This window comes from Ciona robusta, chromosome 9 (assembly GCF_009617815.1).
Source record: "Ciona robusta chromosome 9, ASM961781v2".
In the NCBI taxonomy this organism is placed as follows: domain Eukaryota; kingdom Metazoa; phylum Chordata; class Ascidiacea; order Phlebobranchia; family Cionidae; genus Ciona; species Ciona robusta.
Window position 1 is genome coordinate 6,372,801 of NC_143243.1, and position 19,114 is coordinate 6,391,914.

General features: G+C 34.5%; 1 protein-coding gene across 1 annotated transcript in view; it reads left to right on the plus strand.

Moving 5' to 3' along the window:
- LOC149731696 (uncharacterized) overlaps window positions 1-18,467 on the plus strand; it is a 34,105-nt gene extending 15,638 nt beyond the window's left edge. The window contains exons 12-52 of the mRNA XM_089884474.1: window positions 345-458; window positions 975-1,062; window positions 1,284-1,436; window positions 1,710-1,813; window positions 1,990-2,094; window positions 2,379-2,466; window positions 3,240-3,385; window positions 3,630-3,743; window positions 3,953-4,072; window positions 4,342-4,494; window positions 4,766-4,941; window positions 5,239-5,365; window positions 5,633-5,760; window positions 5,914-6,067; window positions 6,293-6,464; window positions 6,778-6,923; window positions 7,205-7,325; window positions 7,530-7,632; window positions 7,795-7,917; window positions 8,217-8,424; window positions 8,596-8,651; window positions 8,789-8,982; window positions 9,333-9,468; window positions 9,711-9,854; window positions 10,153-10,281; window positions 10,596-10,794; window positions 11,014-11,156; window positions 11,388-11,537; window positions 11,788-12,004; window positions 12,874-13,050; window positions 13,202-13,391; window positions 13,667-13,776; window positions 14,099-14,300; window positions 14,652-14,827; window positions 14,971-15,310; window positions 15,647-15,821; window positions 15,944-16,006; window positions 16,191-16,315; window positions 16,550-16,691; window positions 16,885-17,028; window positions 17,240-18,467. Of these exons, the coding sequence (XP_089740600.1) occupies window positions 345-458; window positions 975-1,062; window positions 1,284-1,436; window positions 1,710-1,813; window positions 1,990-2,094; window positions 2,379-2,466; window positions 3,240-3,385; window positions 3,630-3,743; window positions 3,953-4,072; window positions 4,342-4,494; window positions 4,766-4,941; window positions 5,239-5,365; window positions 5,633-5,760; window positions 5,914-6,067; window positions 6,293-6,464; window positions 6,778-6,923; window positions 7,205-7,325; window positions 7,530-7,632; window positions 7,795-7,917; window positions 8,217-8,424; window positions 8,596-8,651; window positions 8,789-8,982; window positions 9,333-9,468; window positions 9,711-9,854; window positions 10,153-10,281; window positions 10,596-10,794; window positions 11,014-11,156; window positions 11,388-11,537; window positions 11,788-12,004; window positions 12,874-13,050; window positions 13,202-13,391; window positions 13,667-13,776; window positions 14,099-14,300; window positions 14,652-14,827; window positions 14,971-15,310; window positions 15,647-15,821; window positions 15,944-16,006; window positions 16,191-16,315; window positions 16,550-16,691; window positions 16,885-17,028; window positions 17,240-17,455 (6,071 nt within the window). The 3' untranslated portion in view covers window positions 17,456-18,467. The remainder of the gene's footprint in view (window positions 1-344; window positions 459-974; window positions 1,063-1,283; window positions 1,437-1,709; window positions 1,814-1,989; window positions 2,095-2,378; window positions 2,467-3,239; window positions 3,386-3,629; window positions 3,744-3,952; window positions 4,073-4,341; window positions 4,495-4,765; window positions 4,942-5,238; window positions 5,366-5,632; window positions 5,761-5,913; window positions 6,068-6,292; window positions 6,465-6,777; window positions 6,924-7,204; window positions 7,326-7,529; window positions 7,633-7,794; window positions 7,918-8,216; window positions 8,425-8,595; window positions 8,652-8,788; window positions 8,983-9,332; window positions 9,469-9,710; window positions 9,855-10,152; window positions 10,282-10,595; window positions 10,795-11,013; window positions 11,157-11,387; window positions 11,538-11,787; window positions 12,005-12,873; window positions 13,051-13,201; window positions 13,392-13,666; window positions 13,777-14,098; window positions 14,301-14,651; window positions 14,828-14,970; window positions 15,311-15,646; window positions 15,822-15,943; window positions 16,007-16,190; window positions 16,316-16,549; window positions 16,692-16,884; window positions 17,029-17,239) is intronic.
- The last annotated feature ends 647 nt before the right edge of the window (window positions 18,468-19,114 follow it).

Here is a 19,114-nt window from a genome sequence, read left to right on the forward strand (position 1 = left end):
TATAAAATCTTGCCAATAAAGTGTTTTGATTTTCTTAAATTTATACTTTCTTGTTTTAAATGTTAAGTTACTTTCAACGCAAACATGACACCACATGTATGATATAATTTTCATTCAAACTTTTTGTTAAAAAACTTAAACCATCTAGTGATGTCAGAAAAAGGATTTTAACTCATAAGGCATTTTAATTCTTACAATGTGTGTATATATATATATATATATATATACGGGCTGTTATAATTTTCTTTGAAAAGCAGGTAAAAATGTTAACTTTTTTAATGTCTTCCTCACATAATATACACTTACATATGTTACACCCATAACCACAATGTTATACAACGCAGGATACACTGGTACAAACTGTCAAACCAACATAGATGATTGCGCGTTGGCACATTGTCAGAACCACATAGAATGTGTGGATGATGTGGACGACTATACTTGTATTTGTCTACCTGGTATGTTTGTATATATATATAAGAAATGTAATATTGTATTAACCTCCCTGTTAAAATATAATGCATTTGTATCTGCCTACTTTTAGGGTTAAATAGAATTATGCTGCAATTCATATTAAAACATAATCATGAATTTGTATTCTGCTAACCTTGTGTAACATAAGACAACTTTTAGGGTTAAATAGAATTATGCTGCAATTCATATTAAAACATAATCATGAATTTGTATTCTGCTAACCTTGTGTAACATAAGACAACTTGTGTTAATATCTTTAATTACAATGGCAAAGATCAAATTACTTAAAAAAAGAAAAATAAGGGAATTAGCAGCAAAATGACCAGTGTTAAAAGTAAACACACTAGGAATAAAAAGCTATTTAAGTTAAAAGTGCCAAATACAAGTGTGGCTGCTAAACACACATATTTGTGGCATGTAATGGGTCTTAGGATTTATACCAGAATTTGCCCATTACACAAAGAAGACCCATATACTAATAATATATATGTACATTGCAGGATATGGTGGTAGGAATTGTGAAACGGATATTGATGAATGTGCATCATCTCCCTGCCATTATGGTACTTGTGTAGATGGAATTAACAGGTAAACTTGATTGTTGGCGTCTAATAATATTCTTATCTCAAAACTTATATTACTGTAGATAAATAGAGTCTGGTTTACTAATCTATGTTATAGTATTTATGTTACTACTTCTAAATCTGTCTTTTTAATTGTCTAAAACTTGATTGGGAAGTATGAGATATTTTGTGCTAACAGTATCCCATCTTACCCCACAGTATTATATTCTAAACCTTATATTCCAGATACACATGTAACTGTGAGCTTGGATATGGTGGTACATTATGTGACACCCCGATAAATGAATGCGACTCCAACCCATGTCAGAATGGTGGCACGTGCCACGATCTTGTGGCTTCGTATTCATGCGACTGCCCTCTTGGTACCGCAGGATCTAAGTATGTTAAACATATTTACTATTATATAAAATGATAGGTATAAAGTGGTGTATTTACTTTTATATAAAATTATAAACCTAAAATCAACTAAATCTCTTGTGGCAATTTATTCATGCAGCTAAATGTTTCTTTAAGAGATTTATTTATTGGTATAAAACATTAACATTACTTTTAATTTAGTATGAACATAGTTTTTTAAAAAAAAAATTTTTATCTTGCATACTTTAAATTTAAAGTGAATATAAATAATTATATATAACCTTCATCACCCAGTTGCGAAACCAACATTCAAGAATGTGCGTCCAATCCTTGTCAACATGGTCAATGTGTTGATGGTATCAACAAATACACATGTGACTGTGATCCTGGCTATTCAGGTAAGCTATAACAACATATTACAGTGATCTTTGTGAACATATGAGCTGAATTTATTGAACCAAGGGTTTTGATGTCTTTAAATACGCTTCCAGAACCCTGGTTTTCAAAAAATAGGCATCCATGAATGTTTGATTGTATATTTTAATGATATGACAATGCCTAATTCTTTCCACAGGCCTTCATTGTGGAGCAGATATCAACGAATGTTTATCCAACCCATGTTATAATGGGGGCACTTGCGAAAATCGACTCAATTCATTTGTGTGTCATTGCCCTGCAGGTAACTTGTATGTTTGAATAAAAATATAAGTCAGTGGAAAATAAAAACTTCTTTTTATGGTTGACACTTCAGTATGGTATTCATATACCTATAGATATGGACATCAGTCCTTTAAGATAACATTTACAAAAAATTAAAAAAAAATCCTTTCAGACCTAGTATTAAGCTGAAAACTTCTATAATTTATTGTGATATTATCCCTCGTTGACCATTTTATTATGTAATGTTTTTATTTATTTTTAACGATTTGTACAAAGTTTAAGTTTTACATTACTTCCAACCAGGTTACAACGACCCAAGATGTTATTCGAACATTGATGAATGCACGAGCAATCCCTGTGTGAATGGAGATTGCCAGGATGACATCAACAAGTATGAATTTGGATGATTATAAAATCAGCACGATATTTTATGTTTTTTAGTCTGTTTGTTACAGTTATAACATAAAATTTATTTATCTTTTTAAATGCGATAGCAAAGATCAAATTAATTGAAACAAAGAGAAGGGAATTAGCGGCAAAAAGAAAGTCTTAAAAGCGAACAAAATAACTTAAGTATCAAATAAAAGTGTGACTGCTAAACCCATGATAAAATAAAACCTTGTATTAGTTTATAATCCTTGTGATTCGCACACTTATCAGTTGCATGCGATACTTTATCAGTGTCGCGGAATTTGCAAAACATTCCCATGAGAACAACATGCTGACAATGTTCTTAACAATAATCCACTAATTTCCTATTTGTTCAACTTAATGTATTGTACAGCATGGGAAATAATATAAGCATACATGGCTATAGTGTGGATTTATATCTATCATCCCATCATGGTAAAATCTTATGCACCAGATAATCCGGCACTTGATGCTGATTAATTAATTATAGCAGTTTATTAAGTTTTTAATCTGTACAAGTTTTAAACAGTTAATGTGGTACAATTTCAATTCAAATAATAGTTTTCAGTATAATTTGATAAGATTTAAAAAAACATGTTTTAAATAACAGTGATTTATTAAAAGTTCTAGCATGTTTTATGTTAAAAAATATGTGTTTTTTTTTATACAGAACTACATAGTTACCTGGAGTATCTAAGTGTGTTGTGATCTTATATGTTTGATATCCATTGATTTAAACTCTATGTCACACAGGTATATATGCAACTGCTACCATGGGTACGTGGGTGTCAACTGTGAGTACGATATTAATGAATGCGAGTCATCACCTTGCGTTAATGGAGGTTCATGCTTGGATCTTGTCAACTCATATTCATGCAGATGCAAGACTGGATATGAAGGTATCTATATGTGTGTATTCTGTATAGTTAAGGTCCTACATGGCCCATACCCATTGTATATGCACATTCTATATGGGGGAGGTTCTACTGTGAGGCAAGCCATGGGACTTCAGATTTAGACCAGGATTACTGTATTGCCCAAAAACTGATAATAACCTTTATATATAAGTATGAATGAATGATAAAAAGCAAACTATATGTTTTTATGCCATTCTAATATATGTATTTATTTGTTATTCTCCAGGTGTAAATTGTGAAACTGATATTGATGAATGTAGTCCATCACCTTGTTTAAATGGTGGTTCATGTGCAAACCTTATTGGTCGATATGTTTGTACTTGTCCACTGGGATTCACAGGTTCGTTAATATCTTTTTGTTAACAGTTTTTAAAATGTCTACATTTTTATGTGAAGTTAATGAAATAGGCATTTTTTAAGTGTTGTTAAAAAAACATTTCTTTGTAGGGTTGTGTTTTTTGTTGTACGTTTACTTCTGCATTGCTTTGTTATTGACAGAAATATTAATAATAATATTTGTATTTTTTACCCCCAACTTTCTATTTTCAGGTAGCGAATGTGAAACAGCTTTAACCCCATGTGACCCCATACCATGTAATAATGGTGGTAGTTGCCAACCTAATGCTGACTACCTTGGCTACACATGTGTTTGTACACCAGGATTTCAAGGTATACAAACTTTAACCATTTTTTCATGTTTTTTTTTTGCATTTTTATGTTGTTTTTTTCAATAACCACATATTTATTTGTTTTACGTCAGGGTTAAGCTTTTGGACATAATTTTACTGCAACAATATAGTGCAATATAGTTCATGTGTTTTTCTGGTAGCTATTAGTTAATGTTTTTTGTCTTTGTTTCATACAATACCTTTTACCTACTTATAGCATATAGTTTGCAATAATATCTATCACACATAACATTCATTTCTCACCAAAAGGCCCCACATGCGCAAATGACATCAATGAATGCATGTCCCCACCCTGTAAGAATGGTGGCAAATGTAGAAACCGGGAACCCGGTTATTTCTGTGAATGTTTGGATGGTTATTCTGGCGTTAACTGTGAGGAGAACGTGGATGATTGTGCTAGTGGTAAGTTAACAATAATTGATTTTAATATTTGTTCCCATTTTTTTACCATATTGGTAAACTACATACCAATTTTTTTATCAATGTTTACTGAATAACTATAACTTACTTAACATAGGAATGGTAGCAAAAGTAACAGATTAAATGAACTATTTTTTAATTTCCAATGTTTTTAAAAGTTAAAGTAGGAAAGAAGAAGGTTTGGTAAACTTATATGTTTGTGTATTCATAACTTTCTATCGGAACTTATCAAACAAACTTAATTCATCCTCAGACCCATGCATGAACGGTGGAACTTGCCTTGATGATGTTAATTCGTATAAATGTCTTTGTAAACGTGGTTTTGACGGCAACCAATGTCAGAACGATGTGAATGAATGTGAGAATGAACCATGTAAGAATGGAGCTACGTGTACAGATTATGTAAACAGCTACGCTTGTACTTGCCCGGTAAGTTTTTCAAATTGAAATAAGTCGTGTTTTGATGACAAAAAATGTAGGAAACCATAACTATAATAATTTGCAACACGTTCTCCTATATATGGGTGAGGTCCTTGTCAAGAACCTTAGATTTGGGCCGGAATTGACCCATTATCCCAACACCCAGACCAAGTATATCTAATGGAAGATATGACTAGTGTGTTTCTAGTGCTCCATTGCAAAAACATGCTTATATACATATCATATATTCATACCTGCATATGTTTTTATTTAAATGAGTTTTAATTATTGTATTTTATGTTATAGCCTGGTTTTCGTGGAACAACATGTATGGAAAACATTGATGAATGTAATATTGGTTCATGTTTAAATGGTGGAACATGCGTAGACGGGATTAATTCATATTCATGCAACTGTATGGCTGGTTTCACAGGTTAGTGAAGTAATGCTTATTTACCATAGTAATTTAAAATCTTGTTATTTTATATTTTTATGCAAATTTTTAATACATTGTTTTCATACGACTTTTTAGTATACAGTTTTAATTCATTTTCTTTAATGTAGTAGCTTTTAGTACAAATAACACAGATGTTCATTGTGTTACCATGTATGTAACTTTGTAGGTAAATGTTTCTTGTGTGTTTTCATTGGTTTTAATGTAAGGCTGACAATATATATAACAAAGATAACTTTAACACAGGTGCCAACTGTGAGCGCGATATAGATGAATGTGTTTCCTCCCCGTGTAAGAATGGAGCACCATGCATTCATGGTATCAATACATTCACATGCCAGTGTTTGACCGGCTATACTGGACCCACATGTGCTGTAAGTATATTCTAAACCAAAACAAACCTTTTTTTTATTTTTCAAAAAAACAATTTTTCGGTTTGTTAAACAGTAATTTCATTTGTACATTTTTCTGCCATTTGCCAATGTTTTTAAATTTATATATATTTTAATTTTTGGTAATTTTTTTAGCAAATGGTTGATTTGTGCCAGAACAACCCATGTAGGAATGGTGGACAATGTAGTCAAACAGGAACTACATCTAAATGCTTGTGTACGTCATCGTATTCTGGTGTTTATTGCGATGTACCTCGGTTGTCGTGCTCTGCTGCTGCTACATGGCAAGGTAAACTTGTATGTTTTGAAGAAAATAAAGTATCTTGGCAGGTTTTTAATATTATTTATTCTAATTTTTTTTTTCTAAAAGAAACCTTTTTATTCCAAATTCCAAATTTTAATATTTTTTGTTTTAAAAAAAGTGAACAAAATTTATTATTTTAAAAATATGTTTCTCTTGGTACATTTCTGTTAAAATTTTGTCCATATTTTCATTTCTACCTTTTGTATCCAGGTGTTGAAGAGACATCGTTATGCCAACATGGTGGGCAATGCATCAACAGTGGCTCGACACATTATTGCTCATGTAGGGCAGGTTATGTGGGAAGTTATTGTGAAACAGATGAAGATGATTGTGCGAGCTACCCTTGTAAGAATGGAGCGACGTGTACTGACTATCCTGGAAGGTATTGAACTTATTTCTGTTAAAATACAATATTTTGTATGCCTGGAATTTAAGTTTGTTAGGAGTTTGCTATGTTTTTTTACATTATATGATATTTAATATCAGCTGTCATATGGTATTCTATTTTATATGGCTGAGTCTTATGGTGAAGCATGCCATGGGCCATTGGGTTTAAACCAGAGTTGGCTCATTACCCCAACATTGTATATACAGTAAGCACACATTCTAAAATTCTGGGGTTAGCCTACCAACCTTGCCACCCCAGGTTTGGTGCCTATATTTATATAACATGTTATTTAACCGGTCCCTCACAGCTACACATGTACATGCATGGATGGATTCCAAGGAACTAGATGTGAAACTGAACTGAATGAATGTGAATCTAATCCATGTTTAAACAACGGACAATGTGTTGATTTGATCAACGCTTATAAATGTTTATGTCAAGTAGGGACCAGTGGTAAGTGACATCAATATAAAACTTGTGGATTTTTAATTATGATCAATTATCTTTTTTAAATATGAACTTTCATGTACATTACAAGTAACTTTGATTAAATTGAAAAAGAACAGAATGTAAAACATCAGACAATGGATAAAGTACTTACTGTTCATTTCAATAATTTCCTGAATATTTAAATATGAACAATTTTCCATAAACGTAGGTATAATATAAAAAAAAAAGTTTACATTTATATCAAAAACCCCCGAAATAGTCAAAAAACAACTTGATATAACCAGGTGATCGTTGCCAAGACAATGAGAATGAATGTACCAGCACTTCTTGCTTCAATAGTGGGAACTGTGTGGATGGGATTGGTGGATTCACATGTACCTGTGTTCCTGGTTATGCTGGCCCAAGGTATGTGTGCCAATCAGTGTGAAAATAGTATCTTAACAACCTATGCTATAGTTAGGTAATAATATCTGTTTTTTTGTAAATATTATAAATATTGAAATTAAAAATATATATATTCTCTATTTTAAAATAAATTAATAGTTTGTCCGTATTTAGTGTTTGACACTAAATCATTATTCTGAATGTATTGTTATTATGACATCACAGATGCGAGGGTGACGTGAATGAATGCGTGCCAAACCCATGTAATACTGAAGGTTCAACTAACTGTGTACAAGGGATAAATAAGTTTACATGTACATGTAAACAGGTTGGTTATTTTTAATAAAATTAATTATTTTTTAACTATTTTTTTGATGTTTTTCCAATTTGTTTGTTTAAAATCTTTTTTAATTACTTTTAATCAAAAACATTTTCTTTAAATAAAATTTTAATAGTTTTCATTTCATTAACCAGTGTTACGTTATTACAGGGATATACTGGCACGAGGTGTGAGAAAAAACTTACAAGTTGCAGCACTATGCCTTGTTTTAATGGAGCCACATGTACAGATGCTCCGTATGAACCCACTGGGTATAGATGTACATGCTCTAATGTGAGTTATAACTACAGTTTAATTTATTTAGATATTTTGACTCTATTTTACAATACCATTTTTACATTGTGTGTTAGTAAGCTTTCACTAATTCAATAAACAGTTTTGGCATATGTTTTGTAGACTATAGGATATAAAATATTAAAAATACCATATTTTTTTAATGTTAAAACCACCAAATTTTTAAAATTCTATATTTTACACAAAAACATGATTACAAAACTTTTTTATGAGAAATCTAACTATACCATCCGTATTGTAAAGATAACTGATTTCATACCAATAATTCATTATAACAGGGTTATCGCGGCACCAACTGTGAGGAAGTGATGTCACGATGTAGAGATGGGCTTGTGTGTTACAACGGGGGTACATGCCATGAAAACGCAAGTGGTGGCGAAATGTGTTTGTGTCCTGCTGACTATAATGGTGACAACTGTATATACTACATACCTGGTCAAGCTGCAGGTCCTGGGACCAATAATATCAATATACCTGAGTTTATAAGTAAGTTAAAGTTATATCGCAGAATGCAAGTTTGAGTTTGTAGTTTCAGTTTAAACTGTTATTTATTTGTTAAAAAAATTACAAAAAAAAGTAGATTTTGTTAGAGTTAAATTTTAAACGTTTTTTTGTTTATTTGTTACAAAACAAAATATTTACATTTTGTTTTTGCAGAGAAAGTATGTCTGGATCCCACATGCGCTGCATTGAAAGGAAATGGGGAATGTGATGTAAGTTCTATTTAAACATGAAGACAAATTGTTTGTGTATGCATGGTTTAAATTTTAAATCCATTTAATTAAGGATTTTATACTTTTCAAAATAAAAAAATAGCTAACACTGTAATAACTTTGTTTTCCTTTTCCAGGCGAAATGTAACACCCACGGTTGTGAGTACGATGGGGGAGATTGTTCTTACGGAAATACCGATCCTTGGGCAAAATGTCCGGCATCTTTACAATGTTACAATTACTTTCACGATGGTGCATGCGATGAAGCGTGTAATAATGCTGATTGTTTGTTTGACGGCTTCGATTGTGAAACGCCACATGAAGCTTGCCCGTAAGTTATTCAACCTTTTGATTTGACTTTTTCCACCGAATTTTGTTATTTTACCCAATGTTTTTTAAACTGTATTTTTATATTCGGTTTTTGCTTTGTATGAGTAAGCTCTTCTGGCATGGCATGACAGTGGATTGGATTTTGTACAAAATTATTATTTCACTTAACTTTAGTTATGATATGAAAGGTGATAGCAAATGTTGTACCTATGTTCCATGATATATAATTACTTGCATTACTCTAGTTAAATCAAGAACCAATATTACTTGTGCATAAAAATAAGACTTTAAATGATTTAAGTTATATTTGATTTTTTTTCACTTTTTTTGCTGACATTTTTTTTATCACAGAGCCGATTACCAAGATTATTGCGATAAGAATTACAAGAATAATAAATGCGACAGCGGTTGTAATACATTTGGGTGTGGTTGGGACGGGTTGGATTGCGATAAAGATCATCCGCAACAACCTGCAGCTGGAGAACTGGTGCGTTCAATTATTTCTCTTTAATTTTTTTTTATTATTTGGTAAAAATTTTAAAAATAGAACAAAATTGTTTTCATTTAATTGTTTTTAATTTCTTCAACTGTTTGTAATTTTTTAAAAAGTAGTTAAAACTTAAAAAAAACCTTAAAAAAAAATTGTTAATACGGATCAAATTTTTGGTTAAATTTTTTGTTAAATTTACCATTTTTAATCAGTTATTCTCATCATCCATATTGTTACAGATAATGATCGTCCTTATACCACCTGAGGAATTGATCTCGCGCCAAGCAGAGTTTCTTCGGTTTATTGGAACTGTGCTTCACTCTGTTGTTGAGTTTAAACTAACAACATCAGGACAACCTTACATTGAAGCAATATCTTCACAGGTATCATGGGATAATGGATCACATATTTATATTTTTTTGAGATAATGGTAAATTTAATTGAAAATTCTAGTTGCAATGAAATGTCAGTAACTGCAATTACAATAGATTTAATTCTTTTTATCTAAATACTGTTAAAAATGTGTTTTTTTATACAAAGTGCAAACTGTAGTGAAACCGATGCCCTAAATATTTTCTTTATTGTTTGAAATATGGCTGATATGGTAAACAAAATATTTATACAATAACAGTTAATAATAACATTCACGCATTTAAGTAACAACCTTGTTATAAACAACAGTTATCACGAAAGAAAAGATCGGTAATATCTTCGCTTGGTTGGGAGAAGTTTGTCGGATATGATTCATCCATTTATCATAACAAAACACACACTCGATTACGAAGAGCTTCAAACACTTTCTTCTCTAAGGTAGGGAGTGTAATGGGTGCTATATTTAATTGTTTGGTATTTTTTGTGAATATCACTTAAACTAAATTTTTGCAGTTTTAATGTAATTTTCTGTAGTATTGTAGTATTTATTCTATTATAAGCTGTTGGGGTAATGGGACAATTCTGGGTCATCCAACCAAGGACCTCACCCATATAGAATAAGAAAGTAAATTAGTTTATATATATAGCTGCGGCCTGGATTGAATGCCATATTTTAACCTCAACCCACATTATGAATCTAACACTAAATAAGTGGTTTTCTATGCTAACCTATCCAAACCTTCCACTTCCAGGCTCACTTATTGGTAAACAGCCAGAAATGCAAGCAAACATCATCTGAATGCATTGATACGACTGACAACGCAGCTTCTGTGATATCAGCGCGTGCAAGCACAGGAACGTTGGAAGCCGAGTTTCCCATCAATACTGTAGCCAGCACTACCAACCCAACCCCCCCACCACAGGACTATACATACATAGTTGGGGCAGCAGGTAATTTCATTCACCTATGGATTTTTATTCACCTAATAAAATGTTTTATTGATCCGTTTGATTTTTTTAAATTTATTTAAGGAAGAAATCATTAAATTACTGCCATTTTTTATTGTTTAGCAATACAGGATTTCGCACATAATATAAAAATAATAAATTAAATTGTTTTTTTAATGTTTCCTTTTGGTTCATAATATAATAAACCTGTGATAACTTTAGGAGGAGTGGTTCTCGTGATCGTGATCATTGGTGTTCTGACGCACCGCAAGCGAAAGCGTGAGACAAGTACATTATGGGCACCCGAAGGTTTCAATGTTACCAAGAAACAAAGGAGAGAACCCATCGGACAAGATGACTTGAATGTGAGTGATAAAATCAAGTGTCGTTGCTGTCCGGCTTTTTTTGATAAATCACTCACTTTTGAAACTGCTCTTTTGGTATAAAATTAATCTTAATTTCTGTTTAAAGCTATTTTTTACTATAAAAATTACAGCTCCCTTATATGGCACAATTTTTGTTTCAAATGTTTTGGTTCAAAACTGAAACCTTTAGCATTCTATTTACTTCATTTATAATTTCATCACCATCTCCAGGGTTTAAACGGCAGCATCCACCCCGGCGAGCTTACCCAGCTTGATACAGCAGGAACCCCGTTTTTAAATCGATGGGAAAACACCTCGTTGCCCCAGAAATCCAACCACTACCATGTACAATACACACCAGAGAATATTACATTTCTTCCTGTAAGTATTGAAATAAGTTTAAATTATAAAAATTTTGTCACAATAATTTAAGTTAAACATTAAAAAAGAAAATATTTAATCATGCAAAAATTTATAAACAGGTTATTTCTCTTTAATCTCATGTTAGCAGTTATAGATTTTAACATCAGTTTGAGATTTAACTACTTGAGATGCAGTTTTAATTTCTTACATGAATTCATTTATTAAAACGCAAAACAACTTGAAATATTTTATGTTTATTTACCCCCAGAACAACGGCACTGTGCCACGCTCACAAATGTCGAGCTCGGCGCAAAAATCGTCGAGTCGCGACGACATGGAACCCACCGACAATCGCAAGTGGACGCCACAACATCTGGAAGCTGCGGATTTATCACGAGCGGGGTCCGCTTGTACCCCCGTTACCGACCTCACCCCACCCCCGCATATAGATGTGGATGAAGATGATGTTAACGCACGTGGTCCAGGTATGTAGGGGGTTATGTTTATGGGGGTTGTGTTTATGGGGGTTGTGTTTATGGGGGTTGTGTTTATGGGGGTTATGTTTATGGGGGTTGTGTTTATGGGGGTTGTGTTTATGGGGGTTGTGTTTATGGGGGTTGTGTTTATGGAGGTTATGTTTATGGGGGTTGTGTTTATGGGGGTTATGTTTATGGGGGTTGTGTTTATGGGGGTTGTGTTTATGGGGTGTGTTTATGGAGGTTGTGTTTATGGGGGTTGTGTTTATGGAGGTTGTGTTTATGGGGGTTGTGTTTATGGGGGTTGTGTTTAGAGGGGTTGTGTTTATGGAGGTTGTGTTTATGGGGGTTGTGTTTATGGGGGTTGTGTTTATGGGGGTTATGTTTATGGGGGTTGTGTTTATGGGGGTTATGTTTATGGGGGTTGTGTTTATGGGGGTTGTGTTTATGGGGGTTGTGTTTAGAGGGGTTGTGTTTATGGAGGTTGTGTTTATGGGGGTTGTGTTTATGGGGGTTGTGTTTATGGGGGTTGTGTTTATGGGGGTTGTGTTTATGGGGGTTATGTTTATGGGGGTTGTGTTTATGGGGGTTGTGTTTATGGGGGTTGTGTTTATGGGGGTTATGTTTATGGGGGTTATGTTTATGGGGGTTGTGTTTATGGAGGTTGTGTTTATGGGGGTTGTGTTTATGGGGGTTGTGTTTATGGAGGTTGTGTTTATGGGGGTTATGTTTATGGAGGTTGTGTTTATGGGGGTTATGTTTATGGGGGTTGTGTTTATGTTGTTAATTATGATCTTAGTGCAGACTACGTTAATGCTTGTAGTCCATTTATTCTGAAAAATTAATTATTTCCTTACAAACCCTATACATTATAATAGATGGAGTAACTCCATTGATGGTTGCCTCCATACGTGGTGGGGGGGTTGACCATGGTATTAGTGACGATGAATCCCAACATAGTGGTGATGCTGGTATAAGCGGTGAAGGAAGCGATTCCATGATTGCTGGTCTTCTACTGCAAGGAGCATCATTGAGCGCCCAAACAGATAGATCTGGTAAGTTGGAACAAAAAAATGTTGTTATTTTTAAATTTTTTTTAATGTCAATACTTTTTAGGTGTAATTGTATTTATTTATTTATGTTTAAATTTTTTATCTTTGAAAATTTTGTTTCTGTAATTTTTTTTCAATTTTGATAACATCACAGGTGAAACTGCATTGCACTTGGCTGCGCGTTACGCACGAGCGGATGCAGCGAAACGACTCCTTGATGCAGGAGCGGATGCAAATATGAAGGACCACAGTGGGAGGACTCCTCTTCATTCTGCTGTGGCTGCCGACGCACAAGGAGTCTTCCAAATATTACTCAGAAACAGAGCAACAGACCTTGATGCAAGGTTGGTGTTTGATTCTTAACTTTATGGGTAGTGGCGCAGCCAGGGGAGGGTTTTAGGGTCACAACAGCACTACAAAAAAGGAAATCTAAATTCTAAAAGAATTTAAAACAAAACTGTTGGTTCAAATCCCCAATTGAAATCTATACAATATATTACCACAACAACCAAACTACTCACAACGTGTGAATGAAACATGCTCCATGTGTGACTAGTTTGCTCTGCCAGGAACATTATGCACTTAACGCACCAAGTAAAATATATTTCTAATTATCCAGAACAAACGATGGAACGACACCCATGATATTGGCATCTAGATTAGCAGTTGAAGGAATGGTGGAAGAATTGATAAGTGCTAATGCTGATGTTAATGCTGTGGATGATCATGGTATGTATTATATTATATATGCTGTAATATGTATGCTGGTATACTGTATATGGTGTAGGACTTTGTATTATAGTGTTATAATAAAATGTGTTTTGCAATAAATCAAGGTAACTCGTTTTCATTTGTTTTTAACTTACTGTTTTATTATATATGGCCCAATGTAGGTAAGATTCTACATTCAAGCCATATCATATTCGAGGAATTTAAGCTAAAGTTGACCCATTACCGAAAATGGAAGTAAAATTATTTACCTATTACTATATAAGGCAGTTATGATCTGTCTAATGATAAAAAAATCTTTAAATTTTAATTTCTTCTCCAGGCAAATCTGCTCTCCACTGGGCTGCAGCGGTGAACAACGTGGATGCGGTTTCCACGCTCTTGAGAGCTGGATGTAACAGGGATGCTCAAACTGAGCGCGAGGAGACTCCTCTCTTTCTTGCAGCAAAGGAGGGAAGTTACGAAGCCATTCGTATTTTACTCGATCATTACGCTAACAGGGATATAACGGACCATATGGATAGGTATGATGGGGTTCAATGTGTTTATGTCTGATATATGTAACTTATTTATCCACGCTTGGAGGGAAAACCGCAGATGTTATAAGGCTGGTGTTCTGGTTCATACACCAAGTGCCTGCTTACAAGTTACCACCTGTATGTATTTGTGTCACACAATTTGTATGTTACTAGATCATATAGATAGGTAAGGCATGGGGTTCAACAGTTTTATAAATGAATGTAACAGGAAACCCGAGGTTTAGGCTGGAATTAGTTACCACAAAGTTTTGACCATGAAGTCTTAAAATTTAGCGTATTTTATTACACTTATATAAAACCCTAATATTCACTTAGAAAACAATGATGTTGCCACAGGTTACCCCGTGACATTGCACAAGAACGCCTCCATACAGATATCGTTCAACTACTTGATGAATATAACCTCGTGCGAAGCCCACCACTGCCGGCCAATCACATGACGTCACACATGAACGGACATGCGATGATGTCACGTGACCCTTACCTCACTTCACAGATGAAACAACATACAAGTAAGATGCTTGTAAATATATATGAGTCACTGTGAGAAGTGAGATATATAGGTATTGGTGTACCTTGTATAGATTTTTTAAATAAAAACAGAGAAAAGGTAATAATATATAATTTTTATTAAAATTTTTATTTTAATTTCTAGCGGGCAAGAAACCTCGTCGTCAATCAAATCGTGCGGATGGTAAACCTTCTCGGAGGGTAAAGAAGACCCCTACAAGCTCTCAAGGCCCCCCATCATCTGTTACCACTGCCGATAGCATCACCCCTGTAATTGACCCCACCCCAAATATGGCAATTCACCCCGGGATCACCCACGTGGGTGAAAGCACCCTCTCACCCGGCAACAACTCCCTGCCTTCACCCGCTACCACGTATAGCACCGACTCCACCCTGTCACCCCCGTCTTCCATGGGCCCCCCATCGAACGGGACGTACCACCCCCACCTACACCCCCACCAACAAGGGGTTCCGCACCAGTTCAGGTACAACAATTACTTCTTTGGTTGCCACCAATCTATATCCTCAGTGATGATGTACACGACACGAGAACGTCTGCCCTCTATAACGTTATCCAAGCTCAATCCTTTCACGATCATGTGAGACACTCATAACGATGAATGCTGTCACGTGAATCCATGCCAAATCAGTTTATTTTTTTATGTTTGAAATGATTATAGGTGGCTTTTGGGTTGATTTATATTACAAAGCAAGCACAATTAAACATTATTTAAAAAATCCTAATTTCATTTTAATTTCCAAAATTTATTATTTTTTTTTTTTTATTACTTATTGTTTCTATAATATGATTTCTATGACAGCAACATGGAAGAGCGAATGATGTCAACGCTCAACTACCGGGGAACCCCCCCACGCCTCTCACATCCCCTACCGCACGGTGGGGCACCAGGGTTATACCCCGCACGATCACACGGACACCTTGCAGGCACCCACACTGGCCTCGGGTTCTCACTTGGCCAAATACCCAACGGACAGGTATTATATATTCATGTTTTAAGTATTTTCTTAACACCATAAAGAAGTATCGACTTTTAAACAAATTGTTTTTTAATTTTTTATAATTGTTTTTTTTATTAATTTTTACAACTTTTCAAAAGGTCCCACAAGAGTGGATACAACGCAATGAAAGAATTCAACAACAGAATCAACAAAATCAACAGGTAACAACAATTATATATATGAATGAATGTAATTAATTTATTTTTATCGTGGCATGGTGGGGAAACAACATTGATTATAATATGGGTGTTCTGTTTCATACACCTCGTGCCAACTTGGACAACCAATCAGTGACCATTTGGTACCGTCGAACTTTTTAAAATAACCAATTACATCCCCCCTCAGATGTACAACGCAGTGATCAGCCAATCAGGCGTCCACCACCCGTCACAGTTCGCCGCATATCGTGCCCTTGGTTTCCCCGAGCAACAACATAACAGGGTGGATAGCGCCTCTAGTGACCAAAGAAGGTAAGTCACGTTTTTCATAGTTTTAACATAGTTTGACTTTTGCGTCAATTTTTGCCTTTTATTCAAATCTTTACCTGAAAAAAAAAAACTTTTCTACATGATGTACTCATGAATAAATCAGAAAATAATTAATGTTTATCAAAACTATTGAAATACATATTTATTAAAGCTTATACTCTTATTAAAAACTACAAATATAAATTTCCATTTACTTACCAAGTTAAATATTTCTAGATATTCTGAAGTGATATACGGCAAAGGGTTGCCTATATACAGTCTACCACACACCCAACCCCAGCTAGGCTACACCACTATACAGGGCGTACCACACCAACACCCAGTAAGCTCTGCAGGACAGACACCTCCAGTGCAAACTGTAAGTCTTATCATTTTTATTCTTGTTTTTTTTTACTCTTTTTTACTTGTCACATTATTTAAGACCAAGTGCTATGAATTACTATAGGAGTTATATTTGGCCTAAATTGCCATGACGTGCTTCGCTGTTCAACCTCATTTATAAATAATAACACAAAAAGATATCATCATTATAATCTTCCAATCCACCACAGGGCACAGTTATAGCACCACATAGTTACACCAATGTATTGGAGAAATATCCGACCCCCCCATCTGCGCATACAATGTCTCCTTCATCTGGATCGGAGAACCTTTCACCCCCTGGACCATTACCCCCTGCCCCCAAGCATTTGGTGGTAAGTATCCATGTATATATGTGTGTGTGTTTTTATTTTGATACAAATCTTTTTTTAAACTTTCATTTCTAAAAACAAGTTTTCAATGTAAAGTTTCAAATTGGAGTGTTACCTTTTTAAACGGCTTATAAACGTAGTTCTTTTTAGTGCCTTTTTGTAAAATTAAAAAAAAAATTATAAGGTTTTTCATCACAACCCCTTCACCTTACAGCACGATCTCTCATACGAAACCCCCAGCCCCGATTCTCCCGACCCATGGTCCAGCTCTTCACCCAGCAACTCAGACTGGTCTGAGGGTATCCGTAGCCCCCCAGGCCCCATGCAGGGTCACCACCATCATGCCCCGCAACCACAGCACCAGAGAATGCGAGTTTACCCACCACAGAACACCGGGGCTGCGATCGCCGGCAAAATGGGGGTAGCTTAACCCATTATAGGGTGTTCTCCATTTACCCACGTTCGCTACCGCAATACAACATTGTATAGACTAGAGATGTTTAAACTTTTTGCATTTTTTTACGTGAACACTTTGTTTTCAGTTCATTCCTCTCGAACCTGTGCCTTTTGCCAAAAACCAGTTAAGCGATCAAATAATTACGGACCAATTTATAAATGAAATTTTTTTAATAATATAAAGTCAGCACTTATTTATTATTTCAACGAGGTCCAACTTTTATGACAAAACCTTTTTACTGCTTAATTTTTAAAAAGCATTGTGAATTTGCAAGCCAAATATAGCCTTTTCTTATACAACGTAATTTCTAATTTTTTTTGATAAAATTTTTTGAAATTTTAGAATTCGCTAGTTTTATATTTCTTTCTGTGTTATGTACAAACACATGTTGTCGTAAACACTTGGTTACAAATGTGGTTCTGGACATGGTTATCAAACACAGCTGATTTTTCACAACGGTTCAGCACAGCTGCTATTACACAACACATATGGAGCCGACTTTTTGAGATTTTTATAACTTGTTTTTTCCTTCTTCAAATCGTGTCTATGTCTTTCTTGTTTTATTTACACCGTTATTATCACTAATACTTGCGCCAAACATGAGGTGTATACTATTTTTGGTGCTTGAGAACCCGTTTTTTTGTTGTACCAATGTTTTTAGAAGAAATAATGAAGTTTTCCCAATGAAGCCCAATTTTGCCGACTTCCATTTTAAATGTTGTTTACGGCAATGAAGTATTACCAGGTTCTTTATATTTTCCTGTTGTTTTTCTCGCAATTGAAGTACCTATGTAAATTCGCTGTAAATTCGCCAGGTGCTTTGTCTTCCGCTATTTTCACTCATATTAGTGCGTTCGTGCGACAAAACGAGCCAGTTTGCGCTTGAACCGGTGTCAACGCAACTTGTCTCGTTTTAGCTTACCTATATGATATCATGAACATGTGTGTTAACATTGTACCGGAAATAAATGCACCACGTACAAAAGTAATGTTGTTATTATTCATTTTACAGTCAGGGGGTTTAAGGATTTCTAGCCTACAATGACTAAATGTAAATTATTTATCCTCGGGAGGCGGGGCAACGACAGTCGTTATTATACATTAACATCTCTCTTATTCCTTACACCATTGGTCGCGTAGTATAAACATAATAACGAAATAAAAAGGGTATTTTTTACAAACGTGTTAAATACGATTTAACTACAAATGGGTGGTAGGCGTACCTTTAGATCACATTTAAGCATCTCTTCATATACAAATGTTTGTTTCGTTGGTATTGCCATTTAAGTAAGACACATTATACGTGTACTTAAGACGTATTACCTGCACCTGGCCTACACTACCCGTTATTCTAGGCTATTGGTTAACAGTAATGCACTAGCGCATTATGATACATCAAAGTGATATAAAATATGCATTAACACAAAGTTCATGACCTCCTTTTTTACACTATTAATAAACTTTAATGTTATAAATAAATGTTTGCTTGTATAGTTTTGTAACTTATGTTTCATAGAGTCGATATACGCCCATTACATCAGTGTAGGATATTGTCACGTGTTGTTTATTGTAAGTTCACAAGTCGCAGGAATTCGGTCAAAATAATTATTGCTGTAATCTTCGCGGTCCGCT